Source organism: Anabrus simplex, chromosome 4 (genome assembly GCF_040414725.1).
Source record: "Anabrus simplex isolate iqAnaSimp1 chromosome 4, ASM4041472v1, whole genome shotgun sequence".
In the NCBI taxonomy this organism is placed as follows: Eukaryota; Metazoa; Arthropoda; class Insecta; order Orthoptera; family Tettigoniidae; genus Anabrus; species Anabrus simplex.
The window spans coordinates 123,966,282-123,983,491 of NC_090268.1; the positions used below are offsets into that span (position 1 = coordinate 123,966,282).

The following is a 17,210-nucleotide window of genomic DNA, read 5'->3' on the forward strand; positions in this document are numbered from 1 at the left end:
GCCTTGGTCTTCTTCCAACGCCATGGATTCGTTTTCGGTCGGTTCAAGGATTTTAATTATGGATTGAGGAGTAGAACGTGTTAGTTATAAGAAGAAAATGCACAGTGAGATGACGCTACTGCTCTCTTCCGAGTTGGTGGTTATCCGTGACGGGGAAAGAGGCGTTTATTCCATGCATGCACGAATTCAGTTCATTCATACATTAATTCATTCGATCACTCTCTCCTGCATTCATGCATGAATCATCCAGTCATTCATTCAGTCATGTAGAGTTCCACATGGAGTTTTCTCATCTTGTCTGCTGGAGTTCCGTACATGTAGGCTGAGAGCAGTCAAATCTTCCAACCACTTATCCATTCTATTCGTTCATCATTCATTCATTCATTCATTCATTCATTCATTCATTCATTCATTCATTCATTCATTCATTCATTCATTCATTCATCCATGCCTTGTCCCATACTCATTTAATAATAAAAGCTCTCTCCCCATTTGGTGGTTATCCGCGACTGGGGGTGAGACCTCTTTTCGTGCTTGCATGCTTGGAACCAGTCATTCATTCATTCATTCATTCATTCATTCATTCATTCATTCATTCATTCATTCATTCATTCATTCATTCATTCATTCATTTCCGTCCATTGTATGGCATTAATAAATTAATGACTTTAATTCATTCATTCATTCATCATTCATTCATGCAGTGTACGAATATAATACAATCAGGCAAATCATCCATTCATTCATTCATTCATTCATTCATTCATTCATTCATTCATTCATTTGTACAGCCATTCATTTATTCATAATGCCTATTGTAAGCTAAGGATAACGTTGTTCAGACTAGTGACACAAATAAATACATACACTAACACAAATTAATAGGGGTAAGTTACGTGTTGTCCTAGACTGTTTAACAATGTTAACGTCTAGGACAACAATAATAAATAATAAAAAATCTTCGAAACTAAAATTTGGAGATCGGGTGTAATTAGTGAGTAATATTTAAGGTACCAATAGAAAAATCAAGTGTAACAAAACCATACATGTATTAAATAACTTGGATTGCAATAAATGATTGCTCTCTTCCCAGTTCTTGGCGATTCGGAACTAGGAGATGGGATTATTCTATTCTATTCTATTCTATTCTATTCTATTCTATTCTATTCTATTCTATTCTATTCTATTCTAAGAGGTGGTGGCGATTGTTGCTTAAAGAGGAAGTACAACTAGGCAACCATCCTCTATATAACACTAATCAGAGAGAAAAAAATGGAAGGGATCCGACACTTCGAAAAATGAAGGTATCGGCCAAAGAAAGACAAGGCCACGAAGGGCGTAAACATGAAATACTCCTTAGCCCTCGGAAACCTAGTACCGCTGAGGTCGTATTAAAGAAGGTCGGATAGGATAGATGAAATTCAGGAGTCTGGCACAAGTAAGTGGAAGCAATGCCAGGACTCAGCTAAGGGCCCCGTGGTCGCCAACCCAAGCTTCAAAGTTAGGCGCACCTGGGCCCCTTTTAGTCGCCTTTTACGACAGGCAGAGAATACCGCGGGTGTTACTTTACCGCTCCCACCCATTCTAAGATTCTAAGATGACGCTACTGACCTAGTGTAGTATACATAGATGAACAATGGTTGCCATGGTTAAAATGGTGTCGGCGTTAATTCCAGTTAGACCCCAGCCAAGAAAGCATATCAGAGATAAAATGGCCGAGGGATACCAACGGATCAGTATAAGGAACAGATTAGAAAGGATATAGGATGTCATATTTATGCAGCAATGAAGAGATTGGCCCAGGATAGGATAGTGTGGAGAACAGCATCAAACCGGGCCAATCGGTTCAATACATCGTTGTGTACGAAAACCGTAAAAATAGTCAGTGTAACCTAAAGCCGATAAAATTATTATCTGATCGTGTTATTCTTAAAACAATCACCACTACACAAAGGTGTTACAAAGCTTTTTCCTTATAAAACTTTACAATTTGATATGCTAACATGTGGAAAACTTTTTCCTAACTTTCATGAGTGTGTGTATTGTTTGGACAGGTCCATACACCGTGTTCGCGCCCACTGACAAGGCGTTCCGCGCCCTGTTAATCCAGTTGGGTGGACCGGACAAAGCGGAGGAAAAATTCAGGGAGAACCCTCGTCTACTTAGTGGGGTAAGTAAACTTACAGTACAAACTTGTTAGGAAGAAGATCCTCACATCAGCATGCTAAAACATTTAACTCGTTTCTAAAAGTACCAGAGAGATGAATGTGTTCAACATTGGTTCGATGTGAACTGTTATGATTGCTATGAGAAACAAAGCATTATGATATAACACACCCAGCTTGAAACATGTTCCAATATGGAGTTACTATGCCGTTCCAGAAGCGGAAATCTTGTTTCCTAAAATGTTCGACTTCCTGTTGGAGAATCGAAACCACATCCTTATAGAAGAATTGAGCAGGCTTTTACCGCCACCACTAGGTAGCATGTGCGGTTGACTCTCTAAGAGTTTTGTTGTTGTTTGTTTAAGTGAGGATCAGATTTTGACATCCGTCCACTTCTTGAGGAGAAATATACTCTTATTCAACAAAACTATTCGAGCCTGGAATGCTAAATAAGAATCGAAATGTTTTAAAATACTGTGTGCAAACACTGTTTAAGCTATAGAAACCAAATGAACCTATTTTGAGGAGGATCTTTAATGGCCACGAGAAGTAAATTGAAGAACAATAATAGTTATATACCCTAAGTTCTCTTACCTCAAAGTAAAGTACCGGTAGGTTATAACATCAGTGGAAGTATTGAGGTTTGGGGGATGATGATTATTGGTAGGGGAACAATTCTTAAATTCTCCATGGAGAAAAGTTCAGTAGTTCTAATTGGGAATCATTTGTATCATGATTTGTAAATCATTTCCAATGTTAAAAATCATCACATACTACTTTGTTAAATACTCTGAATGTATGGACAGAGTCTTCGAGAAGGATTACAAGACGAACATGAATAAGTCCAAAACAAGAGTAGTGAAGTGCAGTCGAACGAAGGCAGGTGATGCAGGAAGTATTAGATTAGGAAACGAAGTCTTAAAGGAAGTAGATGAATATTGTTACTTGGGTAGTAACGATGGTAGAAGTAAGGAGGACATAAAATGCAGACTAGCGCGAGCAAAGAGGGCTTTTCTAAAGAAAAGAAATTTGCTGACTTCGAACATTGATATAGGAATTAGAAATGTTTTGAAGACCCTTCGTCTGGGGTGGGGCGTTGTACGGAAGTGAAACATGGATGATAACTATCTCAGAAAGAAAGAGAATAGGAGGGTTTGAAATGTGGTATTACAGAAGAATACTGAAGGTGAAATGGGTAGATCGAATCACGAATGAAGAGATACTGAATCGAACTGGTGAGAGGAGATCGATTTGGCTAAATTTGACGAGAAGAAGATCTAGAACTATAGGATACGTCTTAGGACACACAGGACATGTGCAGTTGATTCTTGGGGGAACTGTTGGCGGTAAGAACGGTAGGGGTAGACCTAGGTATAAATATGACAAGAAGATTAGAGCAGATGTACTAGTTACGTAGAAATGAAAAGTTTAGCACAGGATAGGGTGGAATGGACAGCTGCATCAAACCAGTCTATGGACTGATGACTCAAACAACAACAACATTGTATTTTGTAATTCATTTATCTCGGATGGCAGGAAATTTGATAAATATGTCTTCCCTCCTCCGTTGTCCTTTAAATATAACACTTCGAAACTCTTCATAGAAATTGTCGAATTAATTTAATCTTCTAGGTAGAGTAATAAGTGTTTGTTGGTTTAACAAAGCCGTGGGCAACTCATAATATGTGTTGTAACGAACTTGATTGTACAACAAATGAAGGAAATGATACATTATGTGAAGTAGAAAGGTTCTTTTTCATCTACATAAAAAGCCTACTAGTGAAGGTTTTTATAATGGAACAAGTTTGGAAACTGAGATCTCTTATGACGACTCTACTTTTACATTGTGTGATAGAACTAATGATTCATTTCTCATTATCTGTTTGCATTCTTCATTTCACCTTCTAGTTGCTGCTGCACCATGTAATACCTGGAGCTTTCAAGTTGGACACATTGCAAGACGAGATGACGGGAATAAGCCTGGCGGGAACTCAACTACGTGTTAATACCTACAACACACAGGATGTCGAGTGGAATGATGTTAAGGTTAGTAATAAATAATTAAATAAATAAATACATCTTCATTAAAAACTGTTATGCATTTCATCGTTCAGTCCGCAAGCCTCTAAATTTACTAAACGCCTCCACAGTCCTCTATTTGCAACTTTGTCTGTGGCCTCTTTTAGTTCTATAGCACTTATTTTAAAATTATTAGAAACCTAGTCCCACCACTGTCGTCTTGATCTCCCTCTACTTCTCTTACCCTCCATGAATGTGTCCATTTTTCCAAAAGAAATGGCCATTAGTACAGGTAGCCTCTGAATTAAGGCTACGAAATGTTTGAATTCGGGAAGAGGTCTGTTTCTTCATATGATTAGCTACAGTAGAGCCTACAGTCCACGAACCTACTACGCTGGCGTAGCAATGAGAGAGGTGATACTCCCACGTGGCGCGTCCCAGGTGGCTGATAGGGGGGTCCTAACCGGTTTGCCGGCGGACTTGAGGGAAATAAAATACCTCTCGCGGACTAAACACACTACCCCTGTGGGTGGGGGAGGCTGACGAATAATACATCCACGGTATCCCCTGCCTGTCGTGAGAGGCGACTAAAAGGGGCAACCAAGGGATGATTGTATTAGAACCATGAAACTACTTGTGATTAGTACCACCACGCGGAGAACACCAAGGGTAGCTTTTACTTGCGCGTTGTACCACTATATTGGGTACGAAATAGGTTTGTGATTAGTAGCACACAGGAGCACCGTGCGGTCGGCTTTTGCAGTACCTGTGATTAGTACCACCATATGAGCAGGACCATGGGATGAGAGCTACCATGGTTCTGCCTTGCCTATGATTAGTACCCACTATATGAGGAACACCACGGGATAGGGGAAGGTCCCTGTGGTTAGTACTCTTATGTGATGAACACCATAGGGTTGCGTTGCCTGTAAGTGGCGCCGCAATGTGAGATACACCATAGGTCTGTATTATATGTCGAATTTACCGGGCGAGTTGGCCGTGCGCGTAGAGGCGCGCGGCTGTTAGCTTGCATCCGGGAGATAGTAGGTTCGAATCCCACTATCGGCAGCCCTGAAGATGGTTTTCCGTGGTTTCCCATTTTCACACCAGGCAAATGCTGGGGCTGTACCTTAATTAAGGCCACGGCCGCTTCCTTCCAACTCCTAGGCCTTTCCTATCCCACGTCGCCATAAGACCTATCTGTGTCGGTGCGACGTAAAGCCCCTAGCAAAAAAAAAAAAAAAAATATATGTCGAATTTCATAACCTGTGATTAGTACCATAATGTGTGGAATACCGCGAGTCTCTGCTACTTTTGATTAGTACCGCAACATGACAAATACCATGGTTCTACTTTCCTAGCGATAAGTACCGTTATGAGGGGCCAATAACTTGGGTTTTGGACCCCTTTTAGACTGCAAGCATCCTTGATTCAGTATTATGCTCTTGCAGCAGTCCCTTGGTCAGTAATCCTATTGTTTTTCCGTCAGTTTCTATGAATGTAAGGTATTGCGAGTGGCATCCACTGATTGTTTTAAATTCATATCCATCCATTCATTCTTCGTCCTCATGTTTTGAATTCTGGTCAGTGGAGAATTTTGGACTTTTAATTCGTCATGCCACTTAGTCTCATTTCGTACCATTAGGGGCCGATGTTAGGCCCCTTTAAACAACAAGCATCATCAGAGCCTACAGTATATAGAAAGTAACATGCACTATACACATAGGCCTACCTAAACAGCTCCCCCTGTGAGTAGGAGTGGTAGAATATAATCCGCGTACCCCCTTGCCTCTCGTAAGAGGCGACTAAAAGGGGCCTCAGGGACTCTGAACTTGGGAGCGTGGGTTGGTGACCGCCGGGTCCTTATCTGAGTCCTGCCATTATTTCCACTTACTTGTTCCAGGCTTGTCACTTTAAACTATCCTGTCCGACCCCCCTTTGTCAACTCTTGTTCTTTTCAGACCCCGACGGTATTACATTGCGAGGCGTAGGGAGTCTTTCATTTTCACTCCCTTCGTGGCCCTAGTCTTCATTTGGCCGATACCTTCATTTTTCGAAAGGTCGAATCCCTAGAGGATGGTTGCCCAGTTGTACTCCCTCTTAAAACAATGATTACAACAATCTGTGAGCTATTAAAAAGACACTTGCTGTGTGATGGTCCTCTTTCCGGTCGTAGTTTTGTGTAGGCTGAGGATGGAATATTTATGCACTCTTATGTCCTAAAAAGGGAAGAGCCCCAAATGTATTGTTGGTGTGCCGAATTTAGTGTGGTCCACATCCTCACAGTGTGCGCCGATCTCTCTGGCCTAAGAAGGAACCTCGAACTGCAGAAGACACTCGAACTCATACTAGCCGATGACAGGATACTGCTGATCTCGTCATTCGCATTACGTGTGAGAGTGGAGTAATAGAGGGCTTATAACCATGAAGTGTTCTGTTAGTCAGGGAACTTCTGTTCCCTTTAGATGAGTTTGTGTCATTTTCGGTTGAATGAAATAATGCTAGTTATATTTTAAAGTCATTTTCAAATTCCTCCGTTGAAAAAATAGTTTTATCTTATTTTTTTGTGATTTGTTCCCCTTAAAACAAAAATCACCACAACCACCACCACCTCTGAAAAACAAATAAATAGACAAACGTTAAACTGAATTCTGCATTGTCAGTTACTTATCCAGTCCAGTATGAAAACCAAGTAGCTGCCTGCATAACACTCAAAAAACACAGACAGTAGGACGATATACAGCATATGAAATACCATCGACCTCAATCGAAATCGAACGTGATTTCACGGAAACAGAAGACCAATGGCTATCTGACTGCGGCATTGAGGTCGATAATAGAATACGTGGTAATAGAAATACATTGTGAAAATATATCGGCTGAATATTTTTCCAGTCACATCTAAAATGATGTTGAAATGTAAAATTACTTGCACATCAATACTGTATTATACCTATTCACCCTGAATCCATTGCATGGCTGTGTAATTGTTGTCGAGTTCGCGGGATGATACGATATAAATTGCACATTGGTTGGTGACGCCCCGCGGAATTCTGAGTGCACAAAGCGATCATCTCACTAATTGATAGAGCTTTCCTCTCTGATTGAGTAACAAGACAACCCCGTTCGTCAATCTAACGGGCATAATACACCAACCAGAGGCTACACTCTGTTCCACAAGTTGGCTTTGTGATGTAGTTCAGCCACTTTTCCGAAGGATTATCACAGATCAGATTTGACCTCCCCCTACATTTTGTTACCGACGTCCTAAAAATATACTATGAATATGTTTATGACCACAATTCATTTATTTTGCTTTAATTATTACTATCATTAGTAATATTATATGAACTTTCCGCAACAAGCTCAAACTTCAGCTTGATGCTGGTAATATACTTTGATTTTTTTTGTCAAATCAAGACTCCTTCCACGACCAGATGCCATATTTTACGAAATTACGTGTGCAAAAGCAAAAGACAATCATTACAAGAACAAATAATCATGTATAATTTTGCCGGGCTATGTGGCATTCGGTAGATAGTGGGTTTGACCCTCATTTCTGGCATCCCTAAAATGGTTTTACATGGTTTCCCATTTTCACACCAGGCAAATGCTGGGGCTGTACCTTAATTAAGGCCACGGTCGCTTCCTTCCAACTCCTAGGCCTTACCTATCCCATCGTCGCCATAAGACCTATCTGTGTCGGTGCGACGTAAAGCAAATAGCAGTCCGGCCACGCGGTGTAGGGGGCAACGCGTCCGCCTGTCACCTGGTGGCTGCGGGTTCGATTCCCGGCTGGGACAGGGGTTTTTAGTTGTAAATGATTAATACCCCTGGTCTGGGGACTGTGTTTTTGTGTCGTCCTTAACGTTCCTTTCCTCACATTCAACACTCTACACTTCCTCCATTCCAATTACACGCAGGTTCATATCACGTGGTGCAAGTCGGGGCAAAAGATCTGTATAGGTCGACATTCCAAACAATTAGCATTTTTAAAGAAAAATCAAATAGTGGAGAAAAAAGTCTGTGTCGGTGGCACACGTTTCAATCATTTTTGTTGGCATCAGTTAGAAGTCGGTTGAATGTGTTCAGGGAGCACTGTTCGTTTACCTGGACCTGGACGTAATAGCGGTACCCCACGTAAAGCCAAGTCCACACAAATTTCAAGTGCCGCGTACAAAAATCTAGCTTAGTGCTGTTCTATAAGCTTTATTAGGATTCGAAGATCCTTTCGTCTGTCTTAACACAGACCAAATCCATTTCCAGAGAACTTTGAAACTTCCACAGTTAGTCATTTTATTCCTCTGTGTGTCCACCTGCGGACGTTTTTTCAGAGTGGGGATTGGGTGATGTTGTGACGGATTGTTTTAATCTTCTGTTGGAATTATTTTGTTAATACCTTTGTATGCGGCTATTTTCTAGTCAGTTGGGATATAAGGATATTTGAAATTTCTCTAGACATTTTTCCATTTCTTATTTGGGTACTTCTGCGTGATCTGGGGTTGTGTTTTGTTCTTTTGTAATAGATGACCATATATTACTTGTATGTACAAGGTACCTTGTTTTCTGTCACTCTTAACATATCTATCGCTTGCAACACTCTTTTAAAACATCGTATCGGCACTGAATAATGTATCGTGATCAGTTCGTAATCAAGCACTTGTGCAATGTTACTCGCTGTTTAGCGTCTGTTTCTCAAACTCAAACATTTTCTTTTTGACAATATCATACGTTCCTGTGAGGCCACCAGATCCTAATGTAACACGCCTTTACCATCCTATAGTGATGCCTACCCTTCGCAGAACCATGTAGAACTATTACTATTACCCTGCGAGTCTTACAAACCACAAGAAACGTTTGCAAACTAGAATCACGGCAACCAGGGTTCGAAAATGCCTCCGTTGACCAGTACAAAATTGTTGCATCAGCAAGACATGACTTTTCGAACGCGCTGGAAGACCACAAAGTTGTCTTGGATCGTCTTTCTGGCGGCAATTATTATCCGAGGCACCAGATCATCTTCATATTCAACGGCAGCTTCGTACGCAAGAACCTGCGTCTGACTCTAAGCAAAACAAATCGAGAGGGGCCAAATCAGGGAATGGGGGAGGCCATGGTACGAGACCTCCCCTGTCAATCTACTGTCCTGCAAATTGTTCATTCTAGTGCACACGCATACGATGACTGAAGTGCGGCGGTGCCCCATAGTGCTGGATGGTAATAGTGTGTTACATTAAGATTGGCTTGCCTTGCGAAACAATGCCTCGTAGGTAAAACATTTGTAAAAAATGTTTGCTTGGGTGTCCCGAGCACCCTCCCAGCATTTGTCGGTCTACATTGTATTCACTCAGTTTTGTGGCTCTCATTCGGCTTGTACGACTTCACCAGTCCATCGCACAGCTGTGCCTGTTGTCCTGAAGGCTTCCCATGCTCGCGATACTCATGGGCAATACCAAACTTCTAAGCGACACTTCTTATAATCAACCCTTTCTTGAGCTTCCCAGTCATTCTACTTCGAGTAAAGTCATCCAGACGTTCATTGTGGGCCATTTAGTCGATTTCAGTGCATGAAATTGAGTTAAGCATCCTTCCGCATGAGGTTCGCGTCAGGGAGGGCATCGGTCGTAAAACGGGGCCAAATCCATACCAAGAGATCATCTCAATAAATTGGAAAAGAGGCCAGGAAGAAGAGGAAGGAGAAGAAGCTGATGAAGAAGGTGAAATGAAAAGAAACTCTTAGAACGATGTTTTCCTCCGAAGAGGTTCAACTGGTGCGTTTGCATTGTATCCAAACATGTCTTCTGTGAGCTATCAGGCCATTAACATCATAAAGTCCTTTCTATCGCAATGGTCCATATACATTTTAGTTTGATTGTAACTGTTATCAACTATGCTATGCCACGAACCTACTACGCTGGCGTAGCAAGGGGAGAGGTGATACCTCCACGTGGCGCGTCCCAGGTGACGACAGGGGGGTCCTAACCGGCTTGCCGGCGGACTTGAGGGAAATAAAATACCTCTCGCTGACCAAACACACTACCCACTGTGGGTGGGGGACACAGACAAAGAATACACTCACAGTATCCCCTGCCTGTTTTAAGAGGAGACTAAAAGGGGCGACCAAGGTATGATTGACTCAGAACCATGAAACTACTTGTAGTTAGTACAATCACGCGGGGAACACCAAGGGTCGCTTTTACTTACGAGTAGTACCACTCTATTACGTACTCAATAGTTTTGTGATTCGTAGCAGTCCAGCGGGGTTAACTGTGGGTTTCCAGTACCCGTGAGTCGTACCCTTGTGAGCAACACCACTGGCCTGGGCGTTGTCTCTGGTTAGTAACACAATACGAGCGACACCATGGGCCTTCGTTGCCTATGTTTAGTACCCACTATGTGAGGAACACACGGGAATGCCGGCGTCCGTGATTAGTACACCTAGGTGGGGAACACTATGGGTTTGCGTTGCCTATGAATGGCGACATTATGTGAGAAACACCAGAGGTCTGCGTTACCTGTACGATGTACAATACTTGTGAGTAGTACCATGATGTTTGGAACACCGTGAGTTTACGCTACCTTTGATTAGTACCGCAATTTGAGAAATACTATGGTTCTGCTTTACTAGCGATAAGTGCCATTATGAGGGACCGTTGACATGGATATTGAACCCTTTAGACAAGCATGATCGATTCGGGATTGTGCTTTGAAAGCAGCCCCTGGAATTGTGTTTCTGGAATTGTGAGGCATTGCGGGTCAGATTCACTGATTGTTCTCAATTCCTATTCATCAATTCATTCTTCATCATCACGTTTTAAATTCTGGTCAGTGGATGAATGTTGTACTTTTAAATTGCATTTCGTCTCATTTCATACCATAGGGGCCGATGACCTCGATGTTAGCCCTCTTTAAACAACAAGCATCATCATCATCAACTATGTCCGACTCGTTGGCTGAATGGTCAGAGCACTGGCCTTCGGTTCAGAGGGTCCCGGGTTCGATTCCCGGCCGGGTCGGGGATTTTAACCTTCATTGGTTAATTCTAATGTCCCGGGGGCTGGGTGTTTGTGCAGTCCCCAACATCCCTGCAACTCACACACAACACATAACACTGTCCTCCACCACAATAACACGCAGTTACCTACACATGGAAGATGCCGCCCACCCTCATCGGAGGGTCTGCCTCACGAGGGCTGCACTCGGCTAGAAATAGCCACACGAAATTTATTTTATTGATCATCAACTATGCTATGAGCAGGGATGGAAGTTCGGACACCGAAAGAATGAAGTTAACTCCGTCTCGTGTTTGCCAGATCATGTTGTTTAGGTAACTCAGGGTGGCACGTGGACAACCACGGAGCACCGCTATGTTTGAATGAAAACGTTGATCAGTATAGGTAGGTGACTACAGCAAAGAGAGTATAACAAACATTTACGAAAGTAACTTGCCGCATTCCCTTCATATTTTCAATTTAAAAATACAATGTACCTTAAGTCACTAATTTTTGTTACAACTTGCAACAATGCAGATCAAATTTCAAACGAACATAGCTCCCTTCACGTGCTGTCCTGCATTTCCTATAGCAACATAAAGATACATCAGTAAACAACTAGCGTCATTCTATAGCAAAGGTTTCTATCTATCTATCTATCTATCTATCTATCTATCTATCTATCTATCTATCTATCTATCTATCTATCTATCTATCTATCTATCTATCTATCTATCTATCTATCTATCTATCTATCTATCTGCATTTAAGGCTATCGCTCAGGTGGCAGATTCTCTATCAACTCTTTACCTAGTCTTCTCTTAAATTATTTCCAAAAAGTTGGAAATTTATCTAATATATCCCTTGGTAAATTATTACAATTCCTAATTCTTCTTCCCATAAACAAATATTTGCCCCATTGTGTCCTCTTGAACTCCAGACTTGTCTTCACATTATGATATTTTCCATTTTGAACATTCCATGCAAGCTTATTCGTCTACAAATCTCATTTCACGCCATCCGTTCGATGACGTTTTTCGGAGACGCCAAGTTGCCGGAATTTAGTCCTGCAGGAGACCTTTAACATGCCAGTAAATCTACCGACGTGAGGCTGACGTAGATGAGCACCTTCAAGTACCAAGGGACTGAGTCAGGATCGAACCTGCCAAGTTGGGGTCAGTAGGCCAGCGCCTCAACCCTCTGAACCACTCAACCCGGTGGAACCTACCGCTTAATCGAGCAGCTCTTCTCCTTACTCTCAAGTCTTCCCATCCCAAAGTTTGTAACTTTTTCGCAACACTACTTTTTAAAATTTCCCTATCACCCAGAACAAATCGTGTTGCTTTCCTTTGGATCTCCTCCAGTTCTCTAAGCAAATAATCCTTGTCAGGGTCCCATACTTTGGAACCATACTCTAATTTTGGTCTTACCATCGACTTATACGCCCTCTCCTTTACATCTTCACTACAACCTGTTTTTACAAATTGCTTTACGTCGCATAGACACAGATAGATCTTACAGCGACAATGAGGTAGGAAAGGGCTAGGAGTGGGTGTGAATCGACCGTGGTCTTAATGAAGGTACAGCCCCAGCACTTGTCTGGTGTGAAAGTGGAAAACCACGGAAAACTATCTTCAGGGCTGCTGACAGTGGAGTTCGAACCCACTATCTCCAGAATGCAAACTCACAGCTGCGCGCCTCTAACCACACGGCCAACTCGCTCGGTACTACAATCTCCAGGTACACTCATAACGATATGAAGAGATCCGTAATCTGTGTTTACAATCCCGTTAAGGTGATTACCCTAATGAAGATCTTTATATTAACACCTTGATAGTCTACTTAGAGCGATCTCTATGGGGTACTTTCACTCCATTAGCACAGTAATTAAAACTGAGAGGACTTTTCCTTTTAGTGAAACTTACAACCTGACTTTTCACCACGCCTACCTTCATCCACTCATCTCACAACATTGTCAAGGTCTTTCTGCAGTCGCTTACCGTCCTGTAACTTATTTACTGCTGTATATCAGACGTCATCAAGTAGTTGTTCTAGGGAGCAGACGTTTCTTACTCCGTTCGGGACGGCTGACTGCCGCGTGAGAAGAGTGCATCGGACAAGCGGGTTGCATACTGTGGCGGTACTTGCAGTAACCGCACGGATAATTATGTTACCATAATAATAATAATAATAATAATAATAATAATAATAATAATAATAATTTGGAGCATGGATCATGCGGAAAGAACAGACACAGATTATAAAGTATAATAGGGCAAGAAAAATTATTCATTGACAAAGTACAGCAGCGTGCGATATGTCCTCAATAAATTACACAATTAAGTAAGTTTTGGAATACGTGTATTTATTGAAAGAAATAATATAGGCTTGAACTTCGTGTGATCTGAGAATACCGTGCATCCCTTCTGGCCTTTCGTACGTATTACGTCATGCACTTCCCCTCCATGCTCACTCAGCTGCTCTCGTTCCTCAACAGCGGGGAGCAAACTGACTCCGAAGTTGTTTCGCTCTCAATTGATACTAGCTGCTCTATGCAGTATAATACTGTATCATTCGCAAAAAGCCTTATCTGTGATTCGAGTTCTTTACTCCTTTCATTTATAAATGTGTCTGTCTGTTAGGTCATCAGCCCAGAGGCTGGTTGGATCCTCAAATAGCACTACCAAAGGTTATGCGGTTATAAGGAAACCGCAAAAGCCAATGGCAGCACCAAAATGAGGTGTACTAGGCAAGACGAGGAGTGAGGTAGTTTGCCATTGCTTTCCTCACGGGGTTAGAAAGTGCTATTGCAGCACGACTGACCCTATGAGCAACACCTTTCATAATACTCAGATGCACTAGTCGTGCTCTGAATGTCATTACTCAGCACCACCCATACCCCAGCAGCTTCCATAATGTCACAGCCATGGATGAGACAGGGACTTCGGTGAAAACTACACTTTACTCTGGCCTGTGCCAAGAGATGGATACAAAAGTACTGTATCCATCAAGAAATGGCAGCAGGCAACATTTATAAATAAGAAAACATCCTGCCTTGAACCTGTAGCGGCCTGAAGGCAGTGGTTTGGTGTCCAGACTTCGTTCCTTGGTTATATTTTTTTAATACTTTATCTTTTAAGTGAGTATTAATAGAATATTTAATCATATCTTACTCTGTCAATGTTAAGTAGAAATTTCAACCAAGCAGTGATAGAAATATATGAATTCAATATTCCCCGAAGTTCGTATTAATACAAAATTAACTTACTCTGATAAATACTGTCTTTGAATTTCAGGTAACTACAATCAACGGAGCGAGAATTCAACGCGATCAGCACGATATAGCGATTCCTCAAGGCGTGGCGCATGCTGTAGACAGAGTTATGTTCCCTCTACCTGTTGGAGACGTCATGCAGACATTACAAGCGGACAGGGAACGACGCTTTGCCAAGTTCTTGAGATCTGTGGAGGCGTCCGGACTCGCTGAGACATTATCAGGTACAGCGAATTTCACTTTTCTCATCACTCAGCGCATAAAGGTTGGAAAAAAATAAAAATTTCTGGCACACATGGTTATTATGATTTTTTCTTTCGTTTTGGCCGTCTATGGGCCACGTTTGATAACTCTGCGGTATTTTTAGCCTTCTCAGTCTTCACTCTCTGCCATTCTTTCTCCTACTTACTTTCTTCTGTATAGGATCTCACCATTGTTTCCCCAGTCTCCTGGAAACCGCGGAACTTTTTGACGAGTTGTCTAAATAAATTTTTGTCCATGATGTATTCTTCCGGGCCCCCATCTTCATCAAGTCCAATCTCACTTCTCGAAGCCGTTTCAGCTCTTCTCTTCGTGAAGAATTCAAAGGTACTTTTCGTTAGTATGTTACTGTCCATCCTCAACAAGTGTCCATAGAACTGTACCCTTTTCTTCCTCGTCATTTCAACCACTCCTTCTGCTCTTTGATACAATTCTTTGTTGAATTTGAGTCTCCTCATTTTTACATTTGGACCTAGAAGTTTTCTTAGCATTTTCTTTCTGTTATTATTATTGTTATTATTATTATTCTGTCCAGTATCGTGGATAACAGATTAGCATGCTAGCGTTTTGTAGGAGGGGTCCCGGGTTCGATTTTAAGGTTCATTGGTTATTTCCTCTAGTTCAGGAAGAGGGTGTATGTGACGTCATCAACATTGGAGCTCATTCTCTTAGACGCACAGTTCTGCGTGGGTGTCAGCTCGAAAAGGACCCACGCCATAAGCATTATTATTGTTATTATTATCTATACCATTAATACAAATGAGATAATGTCTGTTTGTTTGTTTGTTCTGGATAGGATCGAAAACAACTGGATCGACTGAACTGAAATGTTTTGAGAATGTAGCTTGAAATCCTGAGTCACGCAAGGGATACTTCGTATTTTGATCTATTTCACTGTTTCAAACTAGTTGGGGGGATATTACAGGGGTATGTCCCAAATGGGCAACTTTTGCCGTACATTGACTAAAGTAACGTAAAAAAAATGAAACCCAGCATGTGGTCCGTGAAATTAAATTTTCTACAAGAAACGTCATATGCATTTTCATCGTTCAGCCTTGTTGTGATTTTGGCTGTGGTCGCCTCCACTAATTAACAGGCGTGAATTTCGCGCGTAAGTGAGGAGACACGTGAAACCATGTCGTTATCATTCTTGTGAGGTCGTTGTTTGTTCGTTATGAAGGCTAACTGAAGAGAGAGCGCGCCATTCTACGGAAAGCGTTAGCAGGCTACAGTTGTATTGCCGAGAGTGCTAACCATGCCTCATCTATATTTGAAAAACGCTGCGGGCTGCAGTTTATTTATTGATTAATTTTCCTTACCATCGTCATCGTATTTTATTTATATTCCATGCGTGTCTTTTTAATAATTTGTAGATTTAGAATTCATATGTTTTGGGTTTATAATTCACAATTTATTTTGCATCATTAACCACGAAGAACAGTGCGAAGAACGGGTATGTTAGGTAGTTATTATTATTATTATTATTATTATTATTATTATTATTATTATTATTATTATTACCCCCACAAGAACGTGTTAGTACAAAGAGAGGTACGACTAAGAGAGCCAGTAAAGCGCGACGAACATCTTTGGGGTCCAAAAAGTCATTTTAATTTTTTCATGTACCAGTACTATGAAATACTCGCACTTTTTGAATCAGTTTCGGAATTTAGTCGATATCTATAGTAATTTCATTTTATGACCTAAAGAGTGCAGGGCTGTCACTCTCCTTAGCCTTTTAAATTCTGGAAGCTTTCCAAAATTTGAGTGACTTTGTCGCTAGTTTTCTGTAAAACGCGTTTTTCAAATCCGTTTCTCTGATAATTCCCAGAGTTTTCAAATTTTGTGCTCTTCTGCAGTGAGTAGCGAGGAACAACCCACACTAGGTTTAATTTTAGAAATATCATTTTTGGTGGAAATTCGAACAAAAGCTTTGTGATTAAAAACAACTCGATACAAAAATATTGATACTTCAAATAATTCACTTATTCTACTAGGGTTTGTAGATACAGCAATGATAAGTAGATTGTAAAAAGAATCATTAAACATATTGATATTCGTAAATGTTATTTATAAGAAAAACGGCAAGCGTATGTACATTACACAACTGCCATTTTCAGTACCTGATTTTCTGTAGTGTCATGCGGTACGCGACATTTACATATGGTCATGTTGCGAAAGAATTGTATATTTTCCTTATCAAATTTAATTTTAGTCACCCTTTCTGCTGCTGAGAAAGAAAATGCGTCATTCAGTGTGCTTGTTAGTCGTTAAAGGTGTTGGTCCCCCCTCCCCCATTAAGGTAACTTGCTCAAAACGAAAAATACAGCATAGATTTGTATAATAATTTCGAAAAGTATGTCCATCATCCCCTAAAACACCCAAGCATCCTTACGGGATGATCTGCGCCGTAGTCTAAAACTCCCGAGTACCATCACCCTCAACCTACGAGATGACGAGCAGCCAGCAGAACTCGTCATCTGTTTTATGAGCGATAGT

The 17,210-nt window shown here is 41.3% G+C and overlaps 1 protein-coding gene across 1 annotated transcript in view; it reads left to right on the forward strand.

Annotated features, from left to right (window-relative positions):
• LOC136872195 (putative mediator of RNA polymerase II transcription subunit 26) overlaps positions 1-17,210 on the forward strand; it is an 80,093-nt gene that overhangs the window by 39,312 nt on the left and 23,571 nt on the right. Inside the window, exons 3-5 of the mRNA XM_068227362.1 lie at positions 2,055-2,170; positions 4,074-4,211; positions 14,473-14,674. Coding sequence (XP_068083463.1) covers positions 2,055-2,170; positions 4,074-4,211; positions 14,473-14,674 — 456 coding nt within the window. The remainder of the gene's footprint in view (positions 1-2,054; positions 2,171-4,073; positions 4,212-14,472; positions 14,675-17,210) is intronic.